We start from the raw sequence: 14,619 nt of genomic DNA on the forward strand, positions 1-14,619 counted from the left end.
TCTATTTGATACTGCCATAGTTTTGAATCCGCAATCTTTTCTTTTTCATATCGATCTTCCTTGGAAAAATAAATCGAAACTGTTTTTGGCTATTAATGTTTTGGCAGCAGCCAAAATATGTATAGCTCGATCTTGGAAAACAGACCAGGTTCCAACCTGGTCTCAAGTTATAGCTCAAATAAACTATCAATATACAATGGAGAGGCACTTTTACCGAACTCATAACAATATAAAAGATTATGAAGTAATTTGGTCTCCATGGAAAAGATGGCTCTCTGGAACTGGTTATTCATATCAAACTATTACATAATCCTGGCAATACTAATTAAATCATTATATTAATATATAAACACTATCAATGTCTCTCTTTCTTCTCTCCCCCCTAGACGATAAAGAAAACATCCTGGTCTTGATACCGTCTCGTATGTGAATGTTATAAATTTAACCTTTTGATATTGCTTGGTATATTATAAGGATGAAAGGTTATATGTTATGTCTTTTTATTTTTTGTTATAAAAAAAAAAAGAAAAAGAAAAAAAAAAAAGAAAAGAAAAACCCCTTTGCAATTGTTACAGCTAGACATTTATTTTCCAAGTGACCCCACATTTTAGAATGGTAGTCTGTGTGTGATATATATATATGTGTGTGTATATATACCGTGTTTATATATATATATATATATATATATATATATATAATCACACACTACTGTTTCAGAATTATATATTGACATTATAACTGTAAGCATTTTCTAGCAGGCTTGTCGCTGAGAGTACGCAGCCCCGCCCTGCTATTGTGATGTAACATAGGTGCCACGCCCTTCTACTGTGACATAGTGTAGGTCATAAAAGCACTGGCCGTTAGGCCAACAGATGCTTTTGTAAGCTGACAGTACAAGATGAGGAGCATAGCTCTGGTTTTCGTTGTTACTGTTCTGATCCATGCGATCTTCTCTTTGGAGATTTACACAAATAGCTGGGCTGTGCACATACCCGATGGCTCTGTAGAGGCAGAACGTATTGCACAGAAATTCGGTTTCATCAACCTTGGGCAGGTGGTGCTTGGCAGTGATTTCTACCATCTATCTCATCGTGGCATTCAAAGGAAATCCTTCAGCCCTCACTGGGGTAGAAATATTCAGCTGAAAAAAGAACCCAAGGTTAGCTGGTTTAAGCAGCAGACGCTGAAGAGAAGGGAGAAAAGACAGCCTGATATGGTTCCCACAGACCCCCTCTTCAGCTTGCAGTGGTACCTGGGTAAAAATCTTGACTTAGGCATCCAGACTGCTTGGAACCGTGGATATACCGGACGAGGCGTGGTGGTGACCGTTCTGGATGATGGGCTTGAAAAGGACCACCCCGATCTCGCATTAAACTATGATCCGGAAGCGAGTTATGATTTTAATGACGACGATCCTGACCCTCAGCCCCGATATAACTCATCTAATGAGAAGAACCACGGGACCCGCTGTGCAGGCTAGAATAGGAGGTGTGCGAATGCTGGATGGGATAGTCACAGACATTGTTCAAGCTCAGTCGTTGAGTTTGAACCCACAGCATATTGACATTTATAGCGCCAGCTGGGGTCCCCCTGATGATGGAATGTTTCTGGATGGACCAGATGAGTTATCTTCTGAGGCTTTTTACAATGGAATACTAAATGGCCGCGGTGGCCTTGGATCTATCTTTGTTTGGGCATCTGGAAACGGTGGCAGGGATGACAACTGCAACAGTGACGGCTTCTCCAACAGTATCTACACTGTTGCTGTTGGGGGTGTCTCAAAACATGGAACAGTCCCTGTGTACAGTGAGGCCTGTGCATGCAAACTTACAAGCACTTACAGCAGCAGTGGTGGTGAGGAAGAGACTTTTATCACCACTGATATACGCCACACGTGTACAGATCAACACACCGGGACTTCAGCCGCCACTCCACTTGTTGCCGGGATCCTTGCTTTGGCATTGGAGGCAAACCCAGCTCTTACATGGAGGGATATACAACATATCGTGGTAAGAGCGTCCAGTCCTGCCCACCTAATGGCTGACGATTGGGTCATAAATGGAGTGGGAAGAAAAGTGAGCCACTTTTTCGGCTACGGACTCTTGCATGCTGGACGAGTAGTGGAGCTGGCCGAAACATGGGAGACAACGCAGCCTCAAAGAAAGTGCCTCATAACAATTGTGAGCACCCCCAAAAGAGTGCATTCAGATCTGATTTTGACTTACAATGTCACTGCCTGTTCTGGGTCCCCCAATCACATAACATCCCTTGAGCATGTCCAAGCCCAAATGTCCCTCAGCTACAGTCGCAGAGGTGACCTGGAAATCTATCTTACCAGTCCTATGGGCACCCGTTCTGTGCTGATGGGCAAGAGACCACATGATACCAGCACTGATGGGTACAGAGATTGGTCCTTCATGACCACACAATCTTGGGATGAAAATCCATTGGGCCTTTGGACCTTAGAATTTAGGAACAGAGGAAGCTACACCAACCACGGATTTCTACGTCATGTCACGTTGATTTTGTACGGGACAGATGAACACATGATGTCCAGGAAAATCAAGAAGTCTGTCATGAGAAAGTGTCTGAGGCGGGATAGAAATGGGTCGTGCATAGAATGTTTGGCACCATATTATACCTTTGGAAAGCTCTGTCTATCTTACTGCCCTGCCAAATACTTTAAGTCTACGCAGAGAGCGGAGGTGTCAGAGCCCAGCAGCTTTCACCTTGTTCGTTCTTGTGCCGCTTGCCACCCATCCTGCTTTACGTGTAAAGGGTCGTCTGCCAATAATTGCACTTCCTGTTCCCCTTTATACGAATATAATGGAAAAGACAACTCATGCGTAAGATCTGACTCCCCAAGTGTAGACTTACAGAACGCCTCATTCATCCGGATCCCTCAAACGACATTAGTGGCAGTGATAATGAGTGCGGCCATTGTAATGGTTATGGGACCGCTAATGGTTTTCATTCACTGGTATCTACGAAAAAGATCACGAGTAGACCCCAGTCCTGTCTGATGGGCAACCACCGTGCTCTAAATCAGATCTGGAATCTGCGCAGGGACCCAACCTGACGCGGATAGCACTGTTACACCAATAAAATTCCTTTTACTATTTGGCAAAAATACCTTTTCCTTGCTATATTTTACAAATTTAGATTTTAAGTACCTGGAAATTTTATGTTGAATAATAAAACAACTAAACCGTGCTCGCATGCTTGAAGGAAAAGCTTAGACCAATCTCAGATTTCATATCTTGTGTGGATTCCAAAACAAGAATCAAGCATTCTATAGCAATGCACATTGATTAAAGATTGGAAATATATCATTTTTATGTGACTTAATGTCACCACTGACATGTTTTTTTTTTTTGCATTTAAGTGACTTAAAAGTTATGTAATAGCCCAGAGGCTATTCCACTTTACATCACACGTAATCATACAGAAAAATATTTTGTTATATCTTACAGAAAATATATTTTGAGCATGAATGTCTATGTGTAAGGGTGAGTGAGCATGAATGTCTCTGTAACAGTGTATGTGAGCATGAATGTCTATGTGTAAGGGTGAGGGAGCATGGATAAAGTATTATATATTGGAAACAATATTTATTTTATTCAACAATCATTTTGCTTCAGATAATAAACATATAGACAGTGTTATGAGAATCCACACGAATTCCGTACACAAAACATATAAATAAAAAAGCGACGGATCACGAAACTAGCGTAATCACTGCCAGGAGTAAAGATGGGGGATACGCATTGCTATTGGAAGGACGTGTCATCAGTTTGACCAATACTGAGCGAGCATTCAGCCGCTAGAATGCGTGGACCAATCACAATGCTCTTTTCTCGCCAGCTGAGCAGGAAGCAGGAAGCGACGTTGTGTCAGAATGCTGTGAGGGACTCCGTTACGAGTGACAGGACATGAACCCGCTCCTGCTCCCTGTGTGTTTGGGGTTCGTGGTCGCCCTGCCGCCGGTACAGAATGCCAAGGAGAGCCGGTTTAGTCAGCATGACGCGGCGCATTACAGGTAGAGATGGCGCTGCCGGTGACCGCGTTCCTTTATGTTTAAATGGGGCGGTGTTGGGGCTCCTACCGGAGTCATCATTGTGGAAGTCTGTAGTACCACCAAATACTTTTATTCTGCACGAGTCTAGTTAAACATTCGGCGATTAATGTTTCTTTTTTTCCTTTGTCATCCTCAGGGATCGAGTGAAGTCCATGTTTTATCACGCTTACAACAATTACCTGGAGAATGCCTTTCCGTATGATGAGTTGCGACCTCTTACCTGTGATGGACAAGATACGTGGGGCAGGTGATTAGACTGCATCGAGAAAAACATGATTAAGTAGTAAATTGCCGAATATTGTAGGAGAGTACCAGACAATAGAGAAAGATTAAATAGGAATGAAGAAGGAATGTTAGTCACCCAGAATAAATTTAGTTGATTGTGAGGAATATGAAGATGGGTATTGCAGGCTATGAGGGCTGTAATAGAGAGAGTTACATACTGGACAGGGGCAGATATAGGAGATAAGGGGTTATTGGAGCAGAAAGATAGAAAGTAAAATATAACTCACTTAAGTAGTGACCGGCATGACATAAATTTTACCAAATAAAAATCAGTGAAAATAGCTTTCTCTCTCTCTACCGTTCTGTTTTTGTCTTTCAGTTTTTCTTTGACATTAATTGATGCTCTGGATACGTTACTCGTGAGTGTACATTTCATCTTTGGTGTTTGGGAGTCACAATGTATTTTCTGTATGGAGGTGGCATTATGCATTGAAAAGATATTTACATTAAAAGTGTATCCTACCTAACTTTAATCTCAACCTAATATGTAAAGGATACATGAAGTTACTCCTGTGACCTAGTGAATGTTTTCATCGCAACTTTAGAAGTAGCTTCTTTTTATCTTTCTGCATTTCAGTGGATATATATGTAAAAAAATATATATATTAGCTTTATTTTGCTAACAATCCCATTAATATATATATCCACTTCTTGCACCCACAGTGCTATATTTTCCTTTTTAATGTCCCGAATAATCTCTGATCTCACGCATGTAAATTGAGAGTCTGGCGGGGGAACCGTCCCATAAACTAAAACGGTACCGTAAAACTGGGTGAGGGTGCATCCCCGCCTGCCTCCAGCAGAGGGAGCTCTGGGAATTGGTTGATGGTGCATTCCTGCCTGGCTCCACCAGAGGGAGCTCTGTGCCCATTGTGTAGCGCTGTGGAATACGATGGCGCTACATCAAACAGTGATAGTGTTTTGCTAACAGCAAGACCCTTGTGTTGCGGGACCCGGCGGGCTGCGCAGCGTACATCGACAGACTGGGATTTAAACCGCCTTACTTCGTAAAGAATCCGATCTCTACCAACAGCCTATTTTACCTTTACTGATGCTTTTCGCTCTCTTCTTGTTCTGCAGAAGATGGCGGGAGGATACGGCGTGATGGCAGATGATGAAACCATCGATTATTCCGTCCACGAGGCATGGAACGAGGCCACAAACGTCTATTTGATTGTGATTCTTGTCAGCTTTGGACTCTTCATGTATGCAAGGAAGTGAGTTACGTTTGTCTTAGTGGGAGATTCTTCACGACATTCTAGCGTAATAAAGAAAATGTGATATCTAATAATATGTATTAATCCCTTATTTTATAAATAGGTGGCCAATTACTTTCCCAATGGGGGGCATTATGGGGTGGAATTACTGTCACTCTAGAATACTTTGACCTGTGACTGTTTTTGTGCAGAAATAAAAGGAAGATAATGAGGATATTCACGGTTCCTCCTGCAGCGGAGACGTCATCCGAGACAAACTTCTACGATGACGTGAAGAAGATTCGCCTACGCCAACAACTGGAGATGTATTATATCGGTAAGACTGAGCATAAAGTTAATGGGGGGAGTTAAACTAAGTCTGGATTTCTTTTTGTCTATCGAAGTAATATCTAATGCACGTTACCGTCGCTGTATCTGGATATTATTCTATATAAACGAGCAGAAAATAACCTTTGTGCAATACAGCTAGAATTAAAGCAAGTTTAAAGTCCAACAGGAGATTTTAATATAAATCGCTCCCCCTGCACCTTCCGCATATGGAAGTTATAAGGGTCAGAAGCTTCGCTTTACTGAAGGGTGGGTAGATAAACGGAACAGCACCCCATCAGAAATGGTAAAGGCTAGTATAGTAAGGGAATTTAAACACGCAAGGATGTGAGAACATTACATTTCAAAGTCGTTTTTTTTTTAATGTACGGAATTATTTAAACATAATATGTAACCTTTCATCAAGTCGGTGGGCAACCGGAGCAAAAGTGGTGGATGTGTTAACTTTTGCATTTTGATCTAGGATGGTGGCCATTGAATCGAAATATCCTCTAGACTGTAAGTTTACAGACCGGTCTCTATTTACTTAACGTAAATGATCATTTTTAATCTGTCGGTTTTAGTTTTGTCAGACTCTTTGAATGTATGGACTATATGAAGGGCTATATGCACAAATTGTTAGCGCTGTATAAATAAAAGGTAATATTCTTGATGTTTTTCAGCACGAAAACACGATCATCACGGTCAAAGTGACAGCGTCCAGCTTACCGTGGAATGAGGAGAGCTCTGGTCTCGTGTGTTTGTGTGTGTGTGTGTATACAGGGCCGGCCTTTGGGGTGTGCGACCTGTGCGACCGCACAGGGCGCCACACTCCAGGGGGCGCCGCCGGGTCCTCCCCCGCCGCCGCTGCTGCCGCCGCCACGGGGTCCTCCTCCTCCGCCCCCCCCTCGGCACCTAAATGAAAACATTGTTGGTTTTTTTTGTTGTTGGTTTTTTTAACTTTATTTAACAACCTCCATGTTAAATAAAGTTTTTTTTAACTTTATTTAACATGGAGGATGTTAAATAAAGTTAAAAAAACCAACAACAAAAAAAACCAACAATGTTTTCATTTATGTCCCGGGCAGGGGCGCCGAGCGGTTGCTCGTGAAGTTCTCAGCAACCGCTCGACGCCCCTTACTCTCCGTGACTCCGTCGCGGTGCCGGCGCTCAACATGAAATGCCGGCAGGACTCCTCAAGGTAAGTTAGGATAAGGAGAAGTAGGGAGAGCAGGGGGATAGTTTGAAGGAAGAGGCAGAGGGGGGTAGTTTGAAGGGGCTGGGGGGGTAGTTTGAAGGGGCAGGGGGGGTAGTTTGAAGGGGCAGGGGGGGGGGTAGTTTGAAGGGGCAGGGGGGGTTAGTTTGAAGGGGCATAGGGGGGTAGTTTGAAGGGGCAGGGGGGGTAGTTTGAAGGGGCAGAGGGGGGGTAGTTTGAAGGGGCATGGGGGGGGTAGTTTGAAGGGGCAGGGGGGTAGTTTGAAGGGGCAGGGGGGGTAGTTTGAAGGGGCATAGGGGGGTAGTTTGAAGGGGCAGGGGGGGTAGTTTGAAGGGGCAGAGGGGGGGTAGTTTGAAGGGGCAGGGGGGGGTAGTTTGAAGGGGCAGGGGGGGGTAGTTTGAAGGGGCATAGGGGGGTAGTTTGAAGGGGCAGGGGGGGTAGTTTGAAGGGGCAGAGGGGGTAGTTTGAAGGGGCAGGGGGGGTAGTTTGAAGGGGCAGGGGGGGTAGTTTGAAGGGGCAGGGGGGGGTAGTTTGAAGGGGCAGGGGGGGTAGTTTGAAGGGGCATAGGGGGGTAGTTTGAAGGGGCAGGGGGGGTAGTTTGAAGGGGCAGAGGGGGGGTAGTTTGAAGGGGCAGAGGGGGGGTAGTTTGAAGGGGCAGGGGGGGGTAGTTTGAAGGGGCAGGGGGGGTAGTTTGAAGGGGCAGGGGGGGTAGTTTGAAGGGGCAGGGGGGGGTAGTTTGAAGGGACAGGGGGGGTAGTTTGAAGGGGCATAGGGGGGTAGTTTGAAGGGGCAGGGGGGGTAGTTTGAAGGGGCAGGGGGGGGGTAGTGAGGGGGGGCGCCAGAGGAGTAGTTCGCACAGGGCGCCGGAACACCTAAGGCAGGCTCTGTGTGTATATATATATATATATATATATATATATATATATATATATATATACACATTACAAAGCTTCCGCATGAAGAGGACGTGTTGGCGGGTCACCGCCTGTTACCAGCCACACTAAACATGTTGGTGTCTGTGCAGCGATCAGATGAGGGACCGGATTATATACAAAACCGAACAACAAATACTTTTTTTACATATTTATTTCATGCTTCTAGTGCCATTCTGTACACCCAGTGCCCTCCCGCGGTCTGCCATCTGTACCTCATCTCAAGGAGCTGCCATGTTTGTGAGGGCGAAATGTAGTTAACCCATTAAAACTGATAGTCGGCATAAAAAGTATAAATCAGGCTATTAATATGTGGCTTGTGTTTATATTATGATTAAAGATCATCTGAGCAGTTGTCAGTTATTACAGATTAAATGGACTACATGTCTGTGCATAGATGTATTGTAAATGTATGAAAATGTGTAGTTTTTCTCCTTAATAAAATTCCATGAACCCTGGTTGTACCTTTTTCTTCCCAAAGCTTCTGATTATGTCTCTTAATTAATGATGTCGCTGGTTGAAGAGTTGGGGCTTGCCTGATGCGCAGTGTATGATGTATGTTGTATGCATCTCTTCATTGCATAGTGTGATAGTTATGTACGGTGGTTTTATTGCCCATTGGCATGACACAAAATGTTGGTGTATATTCTTATTAAAATTATGAGGTTATATATGTGTGTGTATGCATTAGCTAAAACTATGGGTATCACACTGGGGAAAAAAGAGATCATTAAATCATATTTAATTTTGTACAGGAAACACAGGAATAGAGTTTGACTGCAGACTCCGACCTTGATCATTCCTTGGTCGCATCTTCACTCAGTCGTCGGGATAACAATATGCCGATCCCATTCATATCTTTATTCCCTTACTGTGTTAACCTCCACCACTCAGTCAGGACATACAGCTACATGCCATGGATTTGATGTTTTTATATCCGGAGCCATCTTGGTCAGTGGCGTAAGTACAGGGGTCGACCCTGCGACTGCTTGTCTTCTCGTGCCCTTTCTACACAATTTTGAACCCTTAATCACGTCGCTTCTTCAAATGTCACTTTATTACTCTGTTAGATTCTCTTGATAAAAGTCCCCAAGAGTTTTGTTTATATTACCACTTATGAGATACTTGGTGTTCTCTTGGCAATATATATATAAGTCTACATGTATGAGGTCACATAGAACTGTCTCTGTTTTTGTAAGAAAACAAACGTTGTCCATTAAAAAGACATGAAATGCATCAGAAATACAGCACAGGCATCATTAATGTTGTAAATGACTGAATGATTGTAGCTGAAAACGGCTGATTTTTAATGGAATAACTTCAGAGGCTCTTTATCACTCCCATCATTCCTGCGTTCCAACGGCACGTTGTGTTTTCTAATCCAAGTTTAACTTTAAAAGGCTAATCAATCGTTAGAAAAACCCCTTTGCAATTGTTACAGCTAGACATTTATTTTCCAAGTGACCCCACATTTTAGAATGGTAGTCTGTGTGTGATATATATATATGTGTGTGTATATATACCGTGTATATAATATATATATATATAATCACACACTACTGGTTCACAATTATATACTGACATCATAACTGTAAGCATTTTTTAGCCGGCTTGTCGCTGAGAGTTCCGAGCCCCGCCCTGCTATTGTGATGTAACATATGTGCCACGCCCTTCTACTGTGACATAGTGTAGGTTATAAAAGCACTGGCCGTTAGGCCAACAGATGCTTTTGTAAGCTGACAGTACAAGATGAGGAGCATAGCTCTGGTTTTCGTTGTTACTGTTCTGATCCATGCGATCTTCTCTTTGGAGATTTACACAAATAGCTGGGCTGTGCACATACCCGATGGCTCTGTAGAGGCAGAACGTATTGCACAGAAATTCGGTTTCATCAACCTTGGGCAGGTGGTGCTTGGCAGTGATTTCTACCATCTATCTCATCGTGGCATTCAAAGGAAATCCTTCAGCCCTCACTGGGGTAGAAATATTCAGCTGAAAAAAGAACCCAAGGTTAGCTGGTTTAAGCAGCAGACGCTGAAGAGAAGGGAGAAAAGACAGCCTGATGTGGTTCCCACAGACCCCCTCTTCAGCTTGCAGTGGTACCTGCATAAGGATATAAATCCTGACTTAGGCATCCAGACTGCTTGGAACCGTGGATATACCGGACGAGGCGTGGTGGTCACCGTTCTGGATGACGGACTTGAAAAGGACCACCCCGATCTCGCATTAAACTATGATCCGGAGGCAAGTTACGATTTTAATGACGACGATCCTGACCCTCAGCCCCGATATAACCCATCTAATAAGAACTACCACGGGACCCGCTGTGCAGGCGAGGTGGCTGCGGTTGCCAATAATGATATTTGCGGCGCTGGAGTAGCATACAATGCTAGAATAGGAGGTGTGCGAATGCTGGATGGGATAGTCACAGACATTGTTGAAGCTCAGTCGTTGAGTTTGAACCCACAGCATATTGACATTTATAGCGCCAGCTGGGGTCCCTCTGATGATGGAAAGGTACTGGATGGACCAGGAGTGTTGTCTTCTGAGGCTTTTTACAAAGGAATACTAAATGGCCGCGGTGGCCTTGGATCTATCTTTGTTTGGGCATCTGGAAACGGTGGCGGGAATGACAACTGCAACAGTGACGGCTACTCCAACAGTATCTACACTATTGCTGTTGGGGGTGTCACAAAACATGGAACAGTCCCTTTGTACAGTGAGGCGTGTGCATGCAAACTTACAAGCACTTACAGCAGCAGTGGTGGTGAGGAATGGACTGTTATCACCACTGATATACGCCACACGTGTACAGATCAACACACTGGGACTTCCGCCGCCGCTCCACTTGCTGCCGGGATCCTTGCTTTGGCATTGGAGGCAAACCCAGCTCTTACATGGAGGGATATACAACATATCGTGGTAAGAGCGTCCAGTCCTGCCCACCTAATGGCTGACGATTGGGTCATAAATGGAGTGGGAAGAAAAGTGAGCCACTATTTCGGCTACGGACTCTTGCATGCTGGACGAGTAGTGGAGCTGGCCGAAACATGGGAGACAACGCAGCCTCAAAGAAAGTGCCTCATAACAATTGTGAGCACCCCCAAAGAAGTGTATTCAGATCTGATTTTGACTTACAATGTCACTGCCTGTTCTGGGTCCCCCAATCACATAACATCCCTTGAGCATGTCCAAGCCCAAATGTCCCTCAGCTACAGTCGCAGAGGTGACCTGGAAATCTATCTTACCAGTCCTATGGGCACCCGTTCTGTGCTAATGGGCAAGAGACCACATGATACCAGCACTGATGGGTACAAAGATTGGTCCTTCATGACCACACAATCTTGGGATGAAAATCCATTGGGCCTTTGGACCTTAGAACTTAGGAACAGAGGAAACTACACCAACCACGGATTTCTACGTCACGTCACGTTGATTTTGTACGGGACCGATGAACACATGATGTCCAGGAAAATCAAGAAGTCTGTCATGAGAAAGTGTCTGAGGCGGGATAGAAATGGGTCGTGCATAGAATGTTTGGCACCATATTATACCTTTGGAAAGCTCTGTCTATCTTACTGCCCTGCCAAATACTTTAAGTCTACGCATAGAGCGGAGGTGTCAGAGCCCAGCAGCTTTCACCTTGTTCGTTCTTGTGCCGCTTGCCACCCATCCTGCTTTACGTGTAAAGGGTCGTCTGCCAATAATTGCACTTCCTGTTCCCCTTTATACGAATATAATGGAAAAGACAACTCATGCGTAAGATCTGACTCCCCAAGTGTAGACTTACAGAATGCCTCATTCATCCGGATCCCTCAAACAACATTAGTGGCAGTGATAATGAGTGCGGCCATTGTAATGGTTATGGGAGCGCTGGTGGTTTTCATTCACTGGTATCTACGAAAAAGATCACGAGTAGACCCCAGTCCCGTCTGATGGGCAACCACCGTGCTCTAAATCAGATCTGGAATCTGCGCAGGGAGGAGATTTCCTCTGCTTTTGAACGCTGATGAGGACAAATTCAACAAGGGAGAGTAGAGACCCAACCTGACGCGGATAGCACTGTTACACCAATAAAATTCCTTTTACTATTTGGCAAAAATACCTTTTCCTTGCTATATTTTACAAATTTAGATTTTAAGTACCTGGAAATTTTATGTTGAATAATAAAACAATTAAACCGTGCTCGCATGCTTGAAGGAAAAGCTTAGACCGATCTCAGATTTCATATCTTGTGTGGATTCCAAAACAAGAATCAAGCATTCTATAGCAATGCACATTGATTAAAGATTGGAAATACATCATTTTTATGTGACTTAATGTCACCACTGACATGTTTTTTTTGCATTTAAGTGACTTAAAAGTTATGTAATAGCCCAGAGGCTATTCCACTTTACATCACACGTAATCATACAGAAAAATATTTTGTTATATCTTACAGAAAATATATTTTGAGCATGAATGTCTATGTGTAAGGGTGAGTGAGCATGAATGTCTCTGTAACAGTGTATGTGAGCATGAATGTCTATGTGTAAGGGTGAGGGAGCATGAATGTCTCTGTAACAGTGTATGTGAGCATGAATGTCTAAGTGTAAGGGTGAGTGAGCATGGATAAAGTATTATATATTGGAAACAATATTTATTTTATTCAACAATCGTTTTGCTTCAGATAATAAACATATAGACAGTGTTATGAGAATCCACACGAATTCCGTATAGTGATGTCCGGATCATGAACGAATCGTTCATTTGATCCGGTTCTTTTTAGTGATCCGGATGAATAGGTTCACTAGACTGAACGATTCATTTGTAGCGGTTCAGTCTGTGAATCATGCAGCTGTAACCTGATCCTAGAGCTGTGAGTCATCTGCAGAGCACTCAGACACAGACTCTGGGGTCAGGTTACTGCTCATTAATTCATAGAGTCAGAGAGTCGTTCAAAGAGTCGAATGATCCGAAGAGTCGAATGAACCGAAGAGTCGAATGAACCGAAGAGTCGAATGAACCGAAGAGTCGAATGAACCGAATCTTACAGAGATCCGGATCTTACAAGGATCCGAATCATACAGAGATTCGAATCATTCAGAGAATATTACTGATACCATACTTTTATAAATAAATACATTAATAATGTTCACACTGCCCCCAGGATTTAGATTCCCCTGAGTTTGCCCCCATTTACCTATAACTGCACCTACAGTTAACTTTATTAAATTAATTAAATTAACCCTCAGTCATCAGCATAAAATTAACCCTTATACCCCATTAACCATAACTGCCCCTGAAATTAACCGTAAAGATCCCATTAACCATAACGGCCCCTGAAATTAACCCTAAAGACCCCATTAACCATAACGGCCCCTGAAATTAACCCTAAATACTCCATTAACCATAACTGCCCCTAAATTAATTGCATATACTCCAGATAAATTACCTAATAAATTGGTATGGTTGATGGGGTCTTTAGTGTTAATTTAGGGGCAGTTATGCTTAATGGGGTCTTTAGTGTTAATTTAGGGGCAGTTATGCTTAATGAGGTGTTTAGGGTTAATTTGGGGGCAGTTATGCTTAATGGGGTCTTTAGTGTTAATTTAGGGGCAGTTATGCTTAATGAGGTGTTTAGGGTTAATATGGGCGTAGTTATGCTTAATGGGGTCTTTAGTGTTAATTTAGGGGCAGTTATGCTTAATGAGGAGTTTAGGGTTAATTTGGGGGCAGTTATGCTTAACGGGGTGTTTAGGGTTAATTTAGGGGCAGTTATGCTTAATGGGGTGTTTAAGGTTAATTTGGGGGCAGTTATGGTTAATGGGGTGTTGAGGGTTAATTTTAGGGGCAGTCATGGTTGATGGGGTGTTAAGGGTTAATTTTAGGGGCAGTCATGGTTGATGGGGTGTTAAGGGTTAATTTTAGGGGCAGTCATGGTTGATGGGGTGTTTAGGGTTAATTTAATGGTGAGGGTTAATTTAATTAATTTAATAAAGTTAGCTTAAGGTGCAGTTGCAGGTAAAGGGGAATGTAAATCCTGGGGGCAGTGATTATTAATGTATTATTTATAACAGTATGGTGATATTCTCTGAATGATTAGAATGCCAATGAACAGGGCCGGCCGAAGACTTAACGTCGCCTGGGCATTTTAAACTTCACCGACGCCCCCCCCCCCCCCGCGGTGCTTACCTTTAAAGAGTCCTGCGGCGAGTCTCCCTGCTCTGCCACGGTGCCGGCTTGTAATGCTGAGCGCCGGAAATTGACGTCACTTCCGGCGCTCTGCATTACAAGCCGGCACCGGGACCGAACAGGGAGACTCGCCGCAGAGGAGAGAGAGAGAGAGAGGGGCGCCGAGCGGGTAAGCGAAAACCACTCGGTGCCCCTCTCTCTCTCCTCCGCTTCAAAAAAAAAAAAAAAAAAAAAAAAGCGCTTGGGGCGGCAATTGCCCCAGTCTGCCCCATTATAGGGCCGGCCCTGCCAATGAAGGCAGAGAGTCGTTCAAAGATCCGGATCTTACAATGAATCTTTGAACGACTCTCTGCCTTCATTGACATCACTGGAGGCAGGGGGGAGGATTCATAATGAAAGGGGCGGGGCCAA

The 14,619-nt window shown here is 43.8% G+C and overlaps 2 protein-coding genes, 1 long non-coding RNA gene and 1 pseudogene across 3 annotated transcripts; all 4 read left to right on the forward strand.

Moving 5' to 3' along the window:
• Positions 1-898: 898 nt before the first annotated feature.
• On the forward strand, positions 899-3,023 carry LOC128473603 (proprotein convertase subtilisin/kexin type 4-like; annotated as a pseudogene).
• A 934-nt stretch (positions 3,024-3,957) lies between these two features.
• On the forward strand, positions 3,958-4,425 carry LOC128475142 (uncharacterized). The gene is made up of 2 exons (XR_008346448.1): positions 3,958-4,039; positions 4,215-4,425. It is a non-coding gene; the product is annotated as an uncharacterized LOC128475142 (long non-coding RNA).
• A 982-nt stretch (positions 4,426-5,407) lies between these two features.
• On the forward strand, positions 5,408-6,666 carry LOC128474584 (small integral membrane protein 19-like). Its single transcript, XM_053456943.1, has 3 exons — positions 5,408-5,580; positions 5,772-5,896; positions 6,570-6,666. The coding sequence occupies exons 1-3, from the start codon at positions 5,447-5,449 to the stop codon at positions 6,623-6,625; spliced, it is 315 nt and encodes a 104-aa protein (XP_053312918.1). The 5' UTR covers positions 5,408-5,446; the 3' UTR covers positions 6,626-6,666.
• A 3,117-nt stretch (positions 6,667-9,783) lies between these two features.
• Positions 9,784-12,177, forward strand: LOC128473604 (proprotein convertase subtilisin/kexin type 4-like). Its single transcript, XM_053455856.1, has one exon. It carries the CDS (start codon positions 9,784-9,786, stop codon positions 11,968-11,970), a length of 2,187 nt encoding a protein of 728 aa, XP_053311831.1. The 3' UTR covers positions 11,971-12,177.
• Positions 12,178-14,619: the final 2,442 nt, after the last annotated feature.

Source organism: Spea bombifrons, chromosome 2 (assembly GCF_027358695.1).
Source record: "Spea bombifrons isolate aSpeBom1 chromosome 2, aSpeBom1.2.pri, whole genome shotgun sequence".
Classification (NCBI taxonomy): Eukaryota; Metazoa; Chordata; class Amphibia; order Anura; family Pelobatidae; genus Spea; species Spea bombifrons.

Bases quoted from the DNA above. Each gene is read 5' to 3' on its own strand.
- LOC128473604 (XM_053455856.1), top strand. From the start codon at position 9,784: ATGAGGAGCATAGCTCTGGTTTTCGTTGTTACTGTTCTGATCCATGCG.
- LOC128474584 (XM_053456943.1), top strand. From the start codon at position 5,447: ATGGCGGGAGGATACGGCGTGATGGCAGATGATGAAACCATCGATTAT. The intron at 5,581-5,771 runs GTGAGTTACGTT...GTTTTTGTGCAG, and splicing joins CTCTTCATGTATGCAAGGAA to AAATAAAAGGAAGATAATGA. The intron at 5,897-6,569 runs GTAAGACTGAGC...GATGTTTTTCAG, and splicing joins ACTGGAGATGTATTATATCG to CACGAAAACACGATCATCAC.